Source organism: Acinonyx jubatus, chromosome C2 (assembly GCF_027475565.1).
Source record: "Acinonyx jubatus isolate Ajub_Pintada_27869175 chromosome C2, VMU_Ajub_asm_v1.0, whole genome shotgun sequence".
Classification (NCBI taxonomy): Eukaryota; Metazoa; Chordata; class Mammalia; order Carnivora; family Felidae; genus Acinonyx; species Acinonyx jubatus.
This window is the reverse complement of record NC_069384.1, coordinates 65,130,506-65,148,774: the sequence shown is the minus strand read 5'-3', so window position 1 is coordinate 65,148,774 and position 18,269 is coordinate 65,130,506. Positions and strand designations below refer to the sequence as shown.

Sequence of the window (18,269 nt, the reverse complement as noted above, 5' to 3'; positions counted from 1 at the left end):
AGACACCACAAATAGCCCTGAGCCCCACTGATTCAACAAAGGAAATAACAACATATCCAAAAAGACTCAGTAGCAGACAGGAAGATCAACCGGAAGAGACAGAACAAATACCAAGAAGATACAAGTGCAAGAAAAAAGAAAGACCTTTAGCACTAAGAAGAGAAAGGGGTGGGGGAGGGAGAGAAAGAGAGAAGAAAGGTGGGAACCAGAGTGGGGAGGAAAGGAATGGGGGAGGCAATGGGAAATGGAAGAAAAAAAGAAAAGATTTTTAAAATAATACTGCATAAATGAAAGGAGAGAATGATCACTGTTGAGACCTAAATTAGTGGGCTAGAAGATCAAATGGAGAAAATATCTCGAAGCACAAAGCAAAAATAAAAAGTGACTGAAATCATCAGAAAGAAGACGGACGACTTAAGGATAGATCCAAGAGACTTAGCATACAGTATACGAAATGTGATTGGAGAAAAAGTACATATGAAGGAAAGACAATAATTAAACATATAAAAGGAGAAAATTTTCTTGTCTAAGTCTACAGACTGAATGAGATCTGCAAGTTCCAAGCTGAACTGATGAACACACACACACACACACACACACACACACAGGAATATACTGGTAAAATTTTTGAACTCTAAGGGAAAAAATTTTTTTACAAACTTCCACATAGAAAGTTGCCTTATTATAGAGAAAACAGAATCAGATCTCTTATCTGCATCACCAGCAGTCAGAAGTTAGTGGAATACTAACGTCTACAGATGTCTGACAGAAAAGGACTGCACCTCAAGAGCTCCATGACCAGCCAAGACATAACTCAGTCTCCACAGTGAAAGAAGATTGCAGATATGTAAGAAGACAGAGTAACACCTATGTTTTCCCACTAAATACTTTAGAAGGGGCTCTAGTCAAATAATAGAGCCCAAGATGATAAGGAAGGAAATGGTAGTGAATAACAAAACTTAGAATAAATAGGTCAATATAAAGACAGATATAGATACATAGATAAAATACATATGTAGATAACCACAGGCTGAGCAATGTGTAAGTTGTTAAAAAACAAAGACCAACCTTGAAAATTCCCTGTGCAGATAAAACCAGGTCAGTCATACAAACAAAGTTTAACTTAGCTTATTTTGCAATGCTAACGTGACCTGGGTCATTTCTTGCTTGTGCCTCCAGAAATCATAAGCAATAGTTAAACTGGTTCCCAAGGTTGATCTGAGGTAACCACTGATCAATTCCCTATCATATAGGAAGATTCTAATATTATAACCAATTTCTGTGAAGAATAAACAGTCACTGCTTTCTTATTACATAAGCTGCTTCAGAACAATATACCTCTGAGTCTGAGTTCATATTTTGGCAAACTGTCTCTTTGGTGTATGTGCAATAAACTTCTATTAACTATTATTTCAATGATTCATTGGTTTTACTTCTGTTATTTCTCAACTTTTGATAGGTATATAATCCAAACAAAATAACAGCCAAATATATAAGGCAAAAAATTAGAAGAAATACAAGAAGAATTTGATAAAATGCATTTATAGTGATAGAGTTTAATACTTTATTTCAGAATTGGGAAAATCTGATATATAACAAATATGGGATGACATACGAGTTGAATAATACAATCAATAAACTTGATGTAATAGTTCTGTAGAGAGTCTAATATCCCTCAAACAAACAACAAAACATTTTGGAATACCCATAGAAAATTTACAAAAATCACTCATATTTGACCACAAAGAAAGACTTAACAGATTCTAAAAACCACATTCTCTCATCTTAATTCAATAAAGTTGACAATAAATAATGTAAGGAAGACTAAAAACCATATACAGAGGAAATCAAAACAAAATTATAAATACAGTATTTATAAAGCAATGAAAAAGAGAACACTTTTTACCAAAACCCAGACATCACAGTGGAAACTGTACTCTGAAGAAAATATATACCTTAAGTGATTTCATTATCAAAGAAAACATAAAAAATAAAGTTCATTTTTATCTTAAGAAATTAGAAAAAAGAGCAACAAAGAAAATTGGGAAGAGCGAATTAATCAAGATTAGAGTTAAAATGAAAGTAATAGAAAAGAGGTAGAAAGCACAAATAAATATAAAAGCCCTCCTTTGCAAAAGATCTGACCTAATTAAGAAGAACTGTGCAAAAGTAGATAAAATTATGAATTCTGTAAAAGATGACAAGTACAGGAGAAATTAAAAGTATGATAAGAAAAACGTATGGCAACAAACTGGAATCCTAAGGAAAATGGGTGATTTCCTAGTAAAAATACAGATTGCCAAAATGGATCCTGAAATAAGGAAAATATAAATAGACCATTTAGCATAGAAACGATAGAAATGTTTAAAATGGTACTTAAAAACCTTGCATTGGAAAAGCCCACAGGATTACATGAGTTCATAGTTGAGTGTTAGTTGACCTTTAGAAATTTGTGATGTTATTTAAATAGTCAAAGCCTAGAGAAAAAAAATGGGACTCTTCATTTAAAGAGAAAAAAATGAGACTCTATTCTTTAAAGCTTGATGTTGTTGACACAGTTCATCTAATCTAAGGTGCAAATGATTATAAAATTCACATTATTTTATGTACCATTAAAAAGTACTTTCTTAGCTAGCACTTACAGTTTATATTTTAAGTGTATGGAAAACACTGATTTAGTCCTATTTTAAAAGACTATCTTCTATCAGTCTTGTGCATTCATAAAAAAAAAAAAAAGGTCTTCATGCTCATACGCAGGCTCTTCTGAATCATTTTCAATTCAAAACTGTTGATCTTTGTTTTTTTCCACACAATATTGTCCTCCATACCATCAAAAATATTGGCAATACTGCCTTTCCCAAAAGGAGGTCTATGAGTGTCTCCGGGTTTGTTTTTTATTTTTATTTTTTCCCAAATGCTGGTGTTCACATTCACAAGTTTAATGCCATGGCTTTTTAAAAAAATTTTTTTTAATGTTTATTTATTTTTGAGACAGAGAGAGTGTTAGTGGGGGTGGGCAGCAAATAGAGGGAGACACAGAATGTGAAGCAGGCTCCAGGCTCTGAGCTGTCAGCACAGAGCCCAATGTAGGGCTTGAACTCACAAGCAGTGAGATCATGACCTGAGCTGAAGTCAGACACCCAACTGACTGAGCCATCCAGGCACCCCAGTGCCATAGCTTTCTTACGCCTGCTGCAGATGTCAGTGGAAGGTCTCAGACAAGTTCACACAGGCACAAGCGCAGAAAATGACAGCTATGTCATGACTTAGGCCTTGCCAACAGCAACTGTCAGTCACATCCTTATTTCTAAGATACTAAAATATGAAAAAACATACATCCCCAAATTGGTGAAAAAGAGTAGTACAAAACCAGAAAACTATACACTAAGCTCACATATGGAATGTAGGTGAAAACATTATAGATAAGGTATTAGCAACTGGAATCCTTCAGTGTTTCAAAAGAATAATGATCAAACTCCAGACCCTCAATTCTGAGGAGATGTTGGGTAATTAACAGGAAGAGGAACTGAGTGAAGATAGTCAAGCCATGAGTAGCACAGTGCTGGTGTCACTTTTTGAGAAAAACAGTACTTGACCAGGGCTGGAAGTACAATCCTAGTTCAGTCATTTAGCATCCATGCAATTTGGATCAGTTCATGTCATTCTCTGGGTCTCAGTGTCCTCAAGTAAAGGTGGACATACCCAGGGTCCTTTCAGGCTCTGATGTTCTCAGCATCCATGGGTCTAGGACAGTGTCTCATCCACCAAGAATCCAGCCCGGGTTTTGCATGGGACTCTGTGCAAGTCAAACCCTTGGTTACTCAGGTAGAAAACTGGTCACACTGCCCAATAAATCCTCCTGCTCTTTAATTTCACACAACAGTGCAGAGTCTAATCACAACTCGGATGGAAATAAAAAATTACCAGGCTGCCCTCCTCAACTTATTCCAGACAAACATGCATGTCCTGGCTCCTTTCTGAACCCCCCATAAAAGACTCAGTAGGCCTCATGTGCTTCAATGAGAGTCACAAGACAAGGCATTGAATTTGTTTTTACTGCCTCCTCAGAGCTCTCCCACACACTCTCTCTTCCTGCAGCTCTTTATTTTCCTCTTGATACTTCTTATATTTAAAATGAATTTACATGTATTTGTTTACTTTTTTATTGTGGAAAAATATACATAACATAAAACTTGCCATGTTGACCATTTTCAAGTGTACAGTTCAGTAACATTAAGTACATTCACCTTGTTGTACAACCTATTTACTTAATTCTTCATTAAAAAAAATTACCATATGCCTTTAGAAACAAACTCAAATAGCACCTAAAGTTATCAAGTGAAATATAAGTCTCCCAGTCATTCATTTCAAAAGAAATAACTCTTAAGTTTCTTTTGGATCCTTCCAGAAACATTTTTAATTTGTATACCAGCACATTGTGCTGCCCCTTGCTTTTTTCATTTAACAAAATATCTTGGAGCTGTTTTATGTCAATTCATACAGATCTTGTTTTAAATATGAGATTATGAGACAATTGATTTAATCAGTATCCTATTGATAGCATTGTGTTGTTTCTAGTTTTTGTTGCTGTTGTTTCTCTCACAACTGTTTTGCTATTACAAATAATGCTACAATAACCATCCTTATATATATAACTTGTCATTTATTACCTACTACACCTGTCATCTCAACTCCTAACTGTGGAATTGCAGGATCAAAGGGAATGTGCATGTAATTGGTTTATTTTTTTAAAGACTCTCTTCTTGGTAGAGTATAAACATGAAGTAGTTTTGTTTTACCAATTGTCGCTTTTTTTATGTTTATTTATTTTGAGAGAGAGCAAGAACATGTGCAAGCAGGGGAGGGGCAGAGAGAGAGGAGGGAGAGAGAATGCCAAGCAGGCTCCATGCTGTCAGCACAGAGCCTGATGTGGGGCTTTATCCCATGAACCGTGAGGGGAAACCAAGAGTTGGATGCTTAACCAACTGAGCCACCCAGGTGCCCCTGACAATCATCACTTTTAATGATGTTATATTGAATACACTTCAGGATCTTAAGTGTGTCTTGAGAAAATTCCATACATTTCCAGTCCATTTAAAACTTCAAAGCTGATTCAAAGCTCTACCTTCCCTTGAGAGACCTAGGAGCTCCTTCAATGATAGAAATGGAATGGAGGCAAGGTAAAAGGCAAACACCTCTTGACTTTAAATATCTTGGCTGTGCTGCTTCTCTGGCTAAGCCAGGCAGATAGTTGATGTTATTTGTGTGGCAGGCATCAAAATGTTGAGTTCTTTGAAGGGGTCTGGTGAAGCCTCCCTCTCTGCTGCATAGCTCCCCTGACAAAGATGATCTGGCTCCAGCTCAACCTTCTATTCATTCCCCACCTTAGCTTCTAATACAGGACCACTGGGGTCCTTCACTCCACGGCTATTGCTCTCCAAATAGGTAACCTTCTTGGATGGAGTACTGGCTAGATAATTCAAGCACAAGTACTTTCTGTAGGATCCTCTCAATACGTAGGACAAACAAGTGTCCTTGCCACACTACATCATGGAAAGCCAGCTGCTATACACTTTCTCCAATTATTTTTCCCATATTAGGTAGGCACAGGGGAAAATAGACCTGTATATGCCTAAGCAGACCTCATTTGGAAATGAAATGTTTATCTCCCTTTCTTCCTGGTGTCCCTAATTTCTATTAATGATTCTCTTGGCTTCCCCACTCACTTGGATTCGGGGAAGGGAAAGCACTCATCCTTCTGTCACCCAAGGAAAGGAAAACCTCTCACCATGATCACTGTAGTCTATTATCAGAAGACCACTATTGACCATTTCTCCCATTCCTCCTGTCTTCTTAAATAGACTCAGAATGCTGTTGAGGTGGTTGTGGTGGTGGTGGTGGTGGTGCCACTTTTCCTTCCTTCCAGAAGCTCTACGGAGGTGTTTGACCCCATCTCAAAGTGATCAGTTGATGGTTCTCTGGAAAATACCTAGTTTTTCTTACCTAGTGTCTTGTGGTGTCAACTTTCAGTTTTAAATGCAATTTATGAACAGAAGTCCCTCTCAATTTATTGTTACATTCATTTAGCTACTTACAAATTACTCTCTAAAAAAAAAAACAATTACAACTCTTGTTGTAATGCCATCAACAGCATATGGGAATGTCTGGTTTGCCCAAGCTCTCCCTAACATTCCCTTAACATTTCTGAAGACAAAACTTTTTAGCAAAACCAAACCTCACAACTTTCTTTGTCTTCCACAAAAGGAGGAAGAAAAAGAAGCCGGATTGGAAATGCAGAATACTGATCCCCCTGTTATCATATGAGTATTTCCTGTGTAGATGTTGGACTATTTTGTGTGGATTTGCTTGACCTCTAATAATTAGCCACAGAGTAATGTCTTAGTTCTGCCAGCCTGAGAGCAGGTACTACCAGAAGGCAGTGCACCTGTTGTGAACATAGGGCCTGCAGGGTAGAGGAAAAACCATGACTCCTTGAGGCCAATGTTGAGGTGCTTAGGGAGAGACCTCAAGGGGACTGTGTAATAAAAAATTTGGCTGGCCTTTGCCGCTGGGTCCTGGGAGGTAATCTCTAAATCCCTGGAATTTTTGGAGTAATAGGAGAGACTTTCTTATTCATGGTCAGTCCCTCAGACCATACGTGATAGTTTTTGTTAGCAAGGTGACTCATGATGGGCCCCTAGATCATTTATGCTAATGAGATGGCTCAGGATGGAGGCTAGCTATGCCAGATGGTTGAGGTTTTAAGTGATGTGATATCAATTCAACTTCTAGAAAAGGGAGAGGTCTGGAGATTGAGTTCAGCTACATAGTAATGATTCAATCACGGCTATATAATGAAATACCAGTTAAAACTCTGGACACCAAAGCTCAAGTAAGCTTTCCTCTGTTGTGTGTATTATCACACATAGACGTGTTGTCCAGGAAGGCAATATGTCCTTGAGGATGATGGGAGCTTGAGATCTTCCCAACCTGCCCTACATGTCTCTTCTTTTGGCTGATTTTGCTTTGTATCCTTTTACTATAATAAAAACTATAAGTATAGCACTTTCTTGAATTCTCTAAGTCATCCTAAAATATTATCAAACCTGAGAGGATAGTGGGAACGCCGAAATTTGTAGCCATCAGGTTAAAAGTTGGCCTGAGCACCCCTGAACTTACAGCCGGTATCTAAAGTGAAGGCAGTCTTGTGGAGGACTATGCCATTAACCTGTAAAGTTTAGCCTAATTCTGGGTAGTTGGTGTCAGAACTCATTATAGGGAGGTAGAATCTAGGCAAAAGCTGGAAACATGAGGTTCACTCACCCTTATTCTTGTGGAGAATCTATTTCCATGACACAAAGAATTAAAGAAATTAACTTCCATCAGTTTTTCTCTTCATTACTGAAGAGTCAGACATCCCTGTGGCTTAGCGAATAGATTGTCCACCTGCAATGTCCTGTCCTATCTCCACTCCAAAGACTTGGCCCAATGGGCTAATTCTGTAGGCCAAGGTAAGAGAATAGTAGGTTCATAAGGAACCATAAGTTATTCAACTTTGTGTCCCTCTCTGAGAACCTACAACAGTTCTTCCCTATGATAGTTACTCAAAATAATAATAGTAGTAATAATAATAATTTAATGAAACTCAGGAAGGTCCACATAGAGTGGCCAAAGGGCTTGAGAATAATCCATCTTACAGGTTAAAAAAAGAATAGACCAGGCCAAAACAATTATGACTAAAAGGAAATGCGATAAAAGTTTATGAAATAATGAGGGTTTGGATGAGCTAACCAGAGAGTGCTTATTCTCTGTTAAATTTCACAGTATTTAAATCTTGAAGCAGGAATATTTAATACAAGCACTATATACAGTGGGTAATGGACTAAGAAAACCCATTACTCAGAGAAATAGTGCAAGTTGAAAATAATCAAAAGGGCTTAGAGGAAACTCAAGAGGAATCAACCAAAATAGATTATTTCCTAAGAAAAAAATTAAAATTTTGAATATTTGGGGCACCTGGGTAGCTCAGTCAGTTAAGTGTCCGACTCTTGATCTTGACTCAGGTCATGATCTCACAGTTCGTGAGTTCAAGCCCCATGTTGGGCTCTGCTCTGACAGAGTGAAGTGTGCTTGGGATTCTCTCTCTCACTCTCTCTCTCTCTCCCTCTCTCTCTCCCCCCTCTCTATCTTTCTCTCTGTCCCTCTCTCACTTGTGCTCTCTCTCTGTCCTCTCTCAAAAGAAATAAATAAACTTTAAACAAAATTTATTTTTTTTTAATTTTTTTTTTCAACGTTTATTTATTTTTGGGACAGAGAGAGACAGAGCATGAACGGGGGAGGGGCAGAGAGAGAGGGAGACACAGAATCGGAAGCAGGCTCCAGGCTCTGCGCCATCAGCCCAGAGCCCGACGCGGGGCTCGAACTCACGGACCGCGAGATCGTGACCTGGCTGAAGTCGGACGCTTAACCGACTGCGCCACCCAGGCGCCCCCAAAATTTAGAAGATTTATCATAACTTTCTGAGGTCATGGAGCAGAGCCAAGCATTCACACGATATGTGCTTAGGATTCACTCTAAAAGTAGAGCCCTCAGTCTAGTGGATATGGAGATGACTCAGTCACATCTCCCAAAAGGAGGGGACCCATTACATCAGATCCTGGCTTAGCCTATTTAGGATTCTCTGGGGCTCATTCAGTTGCCCAGTCATGCTGAACTCTGTGTCTTGCCCTCAGATGTCAGTTTATATATCCCAGAAGAAATCCTTTCAGTCCTCCCTACTGAGTCCCTGACAAACTTCCATTTCAACTGTCACTCTCACATACTCTGGTGGGAAGGGATATGGGACAAATTTTGGCAATTTGTCATCATGTACTGAGGAATCCAGCCCCAGGCCAAAATCCTATGTGTGATATTTCAGACCCGATCATAAGAAATTATAAGGCTTTGCCTGTCTGGCTACATAGGTAGAAGCTGCCTTCCCCACACCAGACTTGATCCATTGCCAAAGCATGGCAATTTTCTGGCAGAAGTCACAGTCAAGGACTCAGCCCTCTTTCTCCCCACCCAAACCAGCCATGCTCATGTACATATCTATATTCCTAACCAAAAAGCCTCCAGATAGAGCCCTCTTTATTGGGCTTGGTTGAGACACTTTACTCCACTTTGACTCCATACCTTTCCATTACTATCCCTTCCCTCCCTCTCCCTCCCCCTGTCCCACAGGTCCATAAAAAGGCGGGAGCCTTTTGTTCAGGTATTCTTGACAGTAAGATGATTCCCCTCATATGTACTGCATTCACCTGAAAAGCTTTTTAAATATGTTCATTAACAAGCTAAATGCCAAGCAATAAGAATTATGAAACTAAATTTTGGTGCATCTATAAGATATAACACTATGAAGGTATTAAAATTGATATTGGAAATAAATGAAAAGATGCTTATTGTAAGTATTCAAAGTAGAATATACTCTGTATTTGTATTCATGTAAAAAAAATATGTGGTCAGACTAGTTACCAATGTTCACCTCCACAGCATTACCAATGGTTACTTCTGGGTGGTGAGGTTATACATATCTGATTTCCTTGCCTATCTGTATTTTCTAATGCAGGATAACCATATATTATTTCTTTAATAAGAAAAAACAATAAACATAATTATTTTTTATGTGTGTATACTCCGTGAATGAACAATTCTAAATCTAAGAATTCATCTTAAGAGTATAATTTTAGGGGTACCTGGGTGGCTCAGTTGGTTGAGTGTCTGACTTGGGCTCAGGTCATGATCTCATGGTCCATGGGTTTGAGCCTTGCGTCAGGCTCTGTGTTGACAGCTCAGAGCCTGGAGCCTGCTTCGGATTCTGTGTCTCCCTCTCTCTGTATCCCCTCCCCCACCTCTCAAAAATAAATAAAACATTTTTTAAAAAGTATAATTTTAAATGTGCATGTGAAGATTTAGCTAAGTGATATTTATTGCAAAGTTGTTTATAATGGTGAAAATGTAGAAACAACTCAATGTCTAGTGCTAGGAGCTTGGAAAAATAAATTATTACATTTGTAGATTACAATAACAGGCAGCTAAATTAAATACTTAATGAAAAGAGGTTCATAATATACAATAGGCTTAAAAAAAAAACAGTTTACAAAACAGTGTATTTCCATATCTTTTGATCCAGAAATTCCACTTCTAGGAAATACTAGCACAAAAAAACAAGTATAAATATCTGGATTATGTCATTTCAGCGAGAAATTAGAAGCTACACATGTTTTATCAATGGATAATGCTAAAACACAATGGCACACTCATATAATGGGCTATTAAGACAACTGTTGACAAATATGAAATAAATTCCTGTGAATTAACATGAAAAATATCATGACGTATTCTTAAGTCAAAACATATCTATATGGAGAGATTACCAAGTACATTCTAAATCTATATTTGTGTACTGTTTCAATAGCTTTACAATAAACATCTCTAAATTTTATAATCAGAAAAATATGTAAAAACATTTTAATACAATAAATTATATGTATATGTGAGAGTATTATATGCATAGCAAAAAGTCTGAAAGAATATTAAAACACTGACTGTTAGTGGTGCCTGGGTGATTCAGTCGGTTGTCTGACTCTTGATTCTGGCTGAGGTCATGATTTCATGGTTCGTGGGATCAAGTTCTGCATGGGGCTCTGTGCTGACAGTGTAGAGCCTGGTTGGGATTCTCTCTCTCTCCCTCTCTCTCTGCCCCTCCCCTGCTCACGTTCTCTTTCTCGCTCCCAAAATAAATAAATAAACTTTTTAAAAAATTGTTGATGGTTATTTCTGGGTGTTGTGAGTAGAGCTGATTTTTATTTTGCTATTTTTTCTATTCAATATTATTTGAGATTTTTACAATAAATATATGATTTTATAATAAGAAAAACTTTTAAAACTGCTTTAATTTTAGGACTTTCAGTTTCATTCTTAACAATCCCAAATGCCCTGCCCAGGGCTTGCCTACAGCTCCAGGCTTCCCACCATGGAAATGCAGTGTTTCACAATCAGAGGCAGCTTAGTTAAAGGCAAAAAAGACAAAAAATCCCATTCACAAAAGACCACACATTTTATGATTCCATTCATAAGGAATCCCAGAATAGGGAAATCTATAGAGAGAGAAAGTATATTAATGGTTTCTTAAGGTGAAGGGTTGGTGGGGAGGGGAAATGAGGACTAGGGGGTGATAGACAGCTAAAGAGTATGGGATTTCTTCCATTGTTTTTACTTATATATTTTCTTTTATGTTTTATACCATTTATGTTGGTGAGTATATACTATAGTGGTCTAAAGGAATTTTACATTTCAAGAAAGTTCAATAACTATTAGAGCCATGCTGCTTCATTATTCCCATTTCCCAGATAAGGAAACATGCTAGGGAGCAAGTAGTGTGTTGGTTGCACGGCTCACAAGTAGAGGCAAGAAGCCTCTCTGTCGCTGCAGCTCACCCTCTCTCTGCACGTGAACTTTAGTTGTGCTGGAGATGGGCTAGAAACGCTTTTTCTCTCAAGGGCCTCTTCATGATGGCCCCATCTTTAAAAAAAAATTGTGGTAAAATGTACACAACAAAATTGACCACTTTAGCCATTTTTAAGTTATACAATTCTGTAGCATTAAGCACACTCACACTTTTGTGCATCCATCACCATCATCCCTCTCCAGAACTTTTTCATCTTCCCCAATTGAAACTCAATACCCATTAAATAATAACTCCTTATTCTTCTCTCCCTTTCCCCACAACCCCTGGTAACCACCATTCTACTTCTGTCTCTATGAGTTTGACTACTCTAGGTCGCTCACATGAGTGGAATCACACAATATGTCATTTCATGACTAGCTTCTTTCACTTAGCATGATATCTTCAAGGTTCATCCATGTTGTACCATGAGTCCGTTTTTCATCCCTTTATAAGGCTGATTAATATTCCATTGTATGTATACACCATGTTTGTTTATATCTGGTGATGGACTCTTGAATTGCTTCTACCTTTTGCCTGCTGTGAATAATGCTGCTATGAACATGAGGATACAAATAATGGGTTCAGGTCCCTAAGTTCAATTCTTTGGGGCATATACACAGAATTGGAATTGCTGGATCAGATGGTAAGTCTACATTTCATTCTCACCAGATGTTTTTTTTTCCCCCTGAGGTAATAAAATTACCCTAAAATTGGTGATGCTGCACATATCTGTGAATATATTAAAAATTACTGAATTATAAAGTTTAAGTGGGTGAATTGTATGTTATTGAATAAATAAATAAACCTGGTTTTTTTTTTACATTTTTTTTACATTTATTTATTTTTGAGAGACAGAGAGACAGAGCACAAGTGGGGGAGAGGCTGAGAGAGAGAAGGAGACAGAATCTGAAGCAGGCTTCAGGCTCTGAGCTGTCAGCACGGAGCCCGATGCCAGGCTCAAAGTCACGAACCGCAAGATCATGACCTGAGCCGAAGTCAGATGCTTAACTGACTGAGCCACCCAGGTGCCCCAAACCTGTTTTTCTTAAGGCAAAAAAAAAAAAAAAAAAAAAACAACCCAACACATTTGCTTAAGAATACCAATGTTGACCTCTTCTCAACTTTCATCCCCCAAAAAGGCTGCACAAGCAGCAGTCTTCCCAACCTCAAAGGACTGGCACTTTACATCGACTGTGTTGGATTCAGGACATCTAGTTTCGGGGAGTCTGGTGCTTATTAAAACTCTCCCTCTGGCTGCGTGGGGCCACGGTGCATTAAACATTTGGTGACTAAGGTGGGTTGGAGAATGTCCATTTTATTAATTTAATTATTCTTAATACAATGTTTACTTTTGTTTCCCACAGGTGTTCCCCTCTACATCTTGTTCCTGCCTGTCCCATGGAACTCACTGTCTGACAAGTAAGGCCTAGGAGACAGATTCCCTGCTAAGACTCATAATGGCAATGCTTTCCACTGGTCTCCCATCATTCCAGCAAGCACCAACAAAAGACGTCTCTTACCTTTTAAAGGCTAGTTGGGGGTTGAAAATTTAACCTAAAAGTCATTTAAGTGCATGACTATAACATGAAAAAAAAAAAACACCAAAACCCTTTACAATAATCTAGTAATTACTGTGACTCAGTCCCCCTGGTTCATACAAGACCAGTATCCATACATGTAAAGACCAGAAAGCTTCCCACTCACTTTATAGGAAATTATTTAATTTGGGTTCCTGAAACTGTTCTTACTCATTGTGTTATTGGAATTCTGGAGAGACTCTGCCTTTCTTGGTCAAAGATGATCCTGTTGCTGCTTTTATTTCTTAGGATGATTTCTCACTCTGTCATCATCTTTAAGTATTTTTTAGGTATGCTTCCAGTGTTCATACAAATATTCATTTCATCTCTCTGAACTTCTTTCTTCATTTTTAAAATAAAGAATTTGAACTAGAGTTTCTCTAAAAGCTTTGCCAGTTTTGATATTCTGTGCTTACATACCAAGTAAATTATAGAGGAAAGTATTTATTTGGTGGACATTTTTTTTTCTCTTAAGGAGTTTAGCGTCCATTGGGACCCTTTTTTTCCTATCCAGGGTCATAGACACTTACCCATAGGCTCTATTACCTCTGATTAGCCAGCAATCAGGAAACCACACAATTGGTTCCAATATACCTGTCCAGTTATCTCCCAGTGTTCTCCTTAAAGATCTCCCCAGTTCTCTCAAACTGGACTTGAGAGAGTGGGCTTATCTTCATTCCTGCCTCCAAGTTCATGATCATGTTGTTCCCTCTACTTGGACTATCTTCTCCTATCTCTGCCTTTTAAGAGTCTACCCTTATTAGACTAGGTCAGTTTCCCTTTCTCTGTGAAAATTTCTTTTTATGGTCCTTGAGAGCAGAAACCATGAAGATATATCTTTGTATCTTCAGCATCTGTCACCTTAAGCCAGAAAAAAAATTCAAAATATTGGATGATAGTATCTCTTTTGAATTGTTGTTATTTGTGTGAATGTCTTACACTACAAAACTACAAATTTCTTGAGGGCAGGGACCATGTACATAATCCTCTGACCTCTTCATAGCTCTTAGCAGGATATGGTCCAGAATGAACACCAATAAATAGAGTCTGAGAATGAGAATAATATGAGAATTATTCCCTCTTACTTCCGAGTTCTGAACAACAAAAATATCACTCCAGGAATCATATAATAATCCAAATATCAGTTTTTATGGTAATGCTAGATTAAAGAACACAGCCTGGATTAGAAGCCAAAATGAGTTTCATACTCCTCCTTCCCAAATTGAACTTAACCATATTGAACCAAGCATAGGCAGAACTTGTACAACCACAGGCTATCTACAGAAGGAGGGTCTTCCCGAGTTAGTCTACCATACAAAGAAAAGAAGAATGCATATATCCTATGGGAAACATCATTAAAAAAAAAAAAAAGCCAAGCAGGGATTTGGCCATGTGAATGCAGTGATCCTTTTTCTAAAACAATCATACAAACCAATCTACCTCCCATGAGAGACAACAGGTGGGAAGTGAAAATAAGAAGGATTGTAGCCTTCTCCCTAACACTTCCAAGAAATTAGAAAGACTACGTAAGAAAACATGGAAAGGGAGAGGTTGGTATCTCTTACACTTGATAAGTATTTATTGAAAAAACAACAAAAGAATAAATGCCATTCTGACAGGAGTCCATTCTTAGAATGTAGCATTCACAAACTATCCACAGCCTTCTAAGTACCAGTGCAAGCTGGAGACAGTCTTTGGAGGTCAGTTTGAGGCCAGGCAGGGAGCATCTCAAGAACTTGAGCTGGGTGCTGAGTCTCAATGCCTGTTGCTACTAATTGGCTAAAAAGGATGAGGCCTGGGGATTCTATGACTTTCAGGTGAATTTCAAGGTAAAAATTCTGGAGACTTATTTTAATTTTCAAATGAAACAAAATGAAAAGGGAGTTAAGATGAGGAATCAGGAAGGTGAAAAATAGAAGTTACCTTTTTCATGAGAAGGGTTAGCATGGGGGACAGGAAGAGGGGATCTTTAGGGCTTAACCTAGTCAGAGTTGCACTGCTAATTCCAGTTCATTGATTCAGTGTTCTGGGTTTCAAGTAATACCAGGAGAGTCTACAGCAAGAACAATGACTCTGCCTATCCCAAACACATCTGCCAGTCTGATGCAGGGATGTCTTTCTTTCTGATCTACCTTGAATCCCCCCATTCCAATTAAGTAGAATCCTTAATGTCACAAATCATTCTGACAGAAATTTTATCTTCAGAAAGTTTCCATTAAAACATGCATGGGTGTGTTCTCTAGCCTCTTCAAGGTCTCTGTAGTAATATCTCAATTTATAATTCAGCTGGGTGCCCAAGTAATTCCAGGTTATGAGACAGATATTTCACAAGTTACTTTTAAGCAATAGCCCAGAGTAACATTAAGACTTAAATTTAGGGGCGCCTGGGTGGCTCAGTTGGTTAAGTGTCCAACTTCAGCTCAGGTCATGATCTCACAGTTTGCGAGTTGGAGCTCCATGTCAGGCTCTGTGCTGGCAGCTCAGAAGCTGGAGACTGCTTCAGATTCTGTGTCTCCCTCTCTCTCTGCCCCTTCCCCCGCTCACGCTCTGTCTCACTCTCTCTCTCAAAAATAAGTAAACATTTTTTAAAAGTTTAAATTTCCCCAAAACCTTGTGAAATTGAAGTTCAATTCAACATTCATTGTTGGAAGAAGAGAAGTATTAAATATGATAGAAACATTCAATAAAAAGTAATATCAATTACTCTAAACATGGAAACTATTAAGCCATTTCTGTTAAAATTGGTAATGAAACAGGAAATTTCCCATCATTGCTGTTCACTATTGTTTTGTAGAGTTGGAAAATGCAAAAAAATGAGAAAAAATGTTAAATTATTGTAAATACTGGGAAAATACTAAATTATTTGGTTTTGATTATTTATCTAGAATTTTTGGAAGGCTCTATTAAAAAACATAATGGAGTTAAAATAAAGTTGGATAAGATGGCTAGATATCAAATAACTTTTTAAACCTAATTTTTCCTATATAAGCCAACTATGTAAATGGGAAAAATACTACCCTCAAAATAGTGACAAAACTATAAAATACTTAGCGATAAGTTAACTAGAATGGGAGAAGCATTCCAGAATAGTGGAAAAGGGCCTCCAAAAATCCACATCTCCATAAAAGCAACAAGAACACTTACAAAAATTTACCAAAATCAATGTTTTCAGAACTGTGGAAATTAATTTTAAAAACCTGCAACAATCCAAAGAATATTTATTCAAATAGAGTGGCTGAATCTCAATAAGAACAATAAGCTTTCTAGCATCTTAATCTGTCCTATTCCCAGTTGCCTCACCACAGTCCTGTAGTAGATTGAAAGACCAACAGCCTTACAACTATGATAGCTGTGGAAAGCAGCAGTCTAGCAGCCAGTGGAGGGTGCATAATGGAGTTGGAGCTCTCCCCAAAGCCCCATCCAAACAGCCCATAATCACAGAACTGTCATTATGTGACCATCTGATACCTCCCAGAAAAAGTCCCATTCATAGGGCTTATCTTTATCTGGCCTGGCTCAGACCTTAGTCACTGAGAGAAGCTCTATCACCGGAGTGTTCGTCAAAAATGATCAGTGGCAATTTTTTAATATCACAGCCTCTTGACATAGCAGAATGAGTTGAGGAGAATAAGAGACTGGCCTAAAAAAAAAAACTTAAAAGAAAAATCTGGAGAATGAAACTTTTTTAGGGGGATTTGAAGAGTTCTCACATGTTTCTGGAGATGTAGAAGGCCAAATATATATGCAGAGCTGTGTGCATACCCAGAAAAGACCTGAGAAGACCCTTTCACTTTCACTTCTGGGTGACCTGGAGACTCTGAAATGCAGGAGGTGAAGGCTAAATCAGAGTTGTAAACTGCTAGAGCATTAAAGTCTTGCCCCAACACACACACACACACACACACACCTCTCCAGCAAAGGATGGAAAACTTATTGTTTCAAAGCATTGAAGGACATCTCTATTTAATCAGCTGACTACTGAGCTAACTGAGCAGAAACCTCAGTGACATCACAGGACAAAAAACACAGACTTCACAAAATAAGCCAAGGAAGTCACTAAACAAGCAAAGAAACAACAGCAATAGTTACAGCAACAACAACAAAAAAAATAAACAAAAACAACCCTTGAAGTTGGTGAAGGAAATCAGATTTACAGAGTTGTTACAATATATAATTTAATGTGCCCAATTTTTCAACAAAAAAATTATGAGACACACAAAGAAATAGGAAAGTATGGCCCATACACAGGGAGAGAAAAAGCAGTCAAAAGAAACTATTCCTGAGGAAGTCCAGATTTTGAACTTACTAGACAAAGTTGTCAAGTCAGCTTTACACATACAGTCAAAGAATAAAAGGAAATTGTATGTAAAGAATTAAAAGAATGAGAATAATGTCTCACAAAATAGAGAATATGAATAAAGAGACAGAAATTATTAAAAAGAACCAAGTAGAAATTCTGGAGTTGAAAATTACAATAATTGAAATGACAAATTCACAAGAGAAGCTTAACAGGTTTAACAGGTAGAAGAAGGAATCTGCAAACTTGAAGATAAATCAATTGAGATAATCCAGTCTCAAAGACTTTGTGTGACACAATCAAGTGTACCAACATAAGCATCTTGGGAATCTCAGAAGAATAGAGGAAAGGAAGGGCAAAAACAATATTTGAGGAAACAATGGCTTAAAACTTCCCAAATTTGAAAAGAAGCTGAACACACTGTAAGCACAATAAGTACAAAATAATCCATACCTGAACACATCATAGTCAAACTGTAGAAAAGCAGACAGATTCTTTAAAGCATAAAGAGAAAAATGGTTCTTCAAATACAAGGAAGCCTCAACAAGATTAACAGATGACTTTTCACCAGAAACTATGGAGGTTAGAAGGCAGTGGGATGATATATCAAAGTGCAGAAAGAAAAAACCATCAACCAAGAATTCTGCATCTAACAATCATGTCCTTCAAAAATGAAGGAGAAAGTCAATCATTCCAAGAAAACAAAACCAGACAGTTTGTGGTTTGCAGACCTGAACCACAACAAATGCTAAAAGGAGTCCTTAGGTTAAAATAAAAGGTTACTTACTAGACAGTAACTAGAATCCACATGAAGAAAATTATAAAACTGTGTTGATGGGCTTATAATGTATAAAATAACACAAATAATATTGTGTAAAAATAATAGTACAAAAGAGAGAGGAGGGAA

At 37.6% G+C, this 18,269-nt stretch overlaps 1 protein-coding gene across 1 annotated transcript in view; it reads left to right on the top strand.

Moving 5' to 3' along the window:
* The window catches only part of LRRC58 (leucine rich repeat containing 58), a 48,864-nt gene extending 35,413 nt beyond the window's left edge, over positions 1-13,451 (top strand). The window contains exon 4 of the mRNA XM_015064610.3: positions 12,853-13,451. Coding sequence (XP_014920096.2) covers positions 12,853-12,911 — 59 coding nt within the window. The 3' untranslated portion in view covers positions 12,912-13,451. The remainder of the gene's footprint in view (positions 1-12,852) is intronic.
* The last annotated feature ends 4,818 nt before the right edge of the window (positions 13,452-18,269 follow it).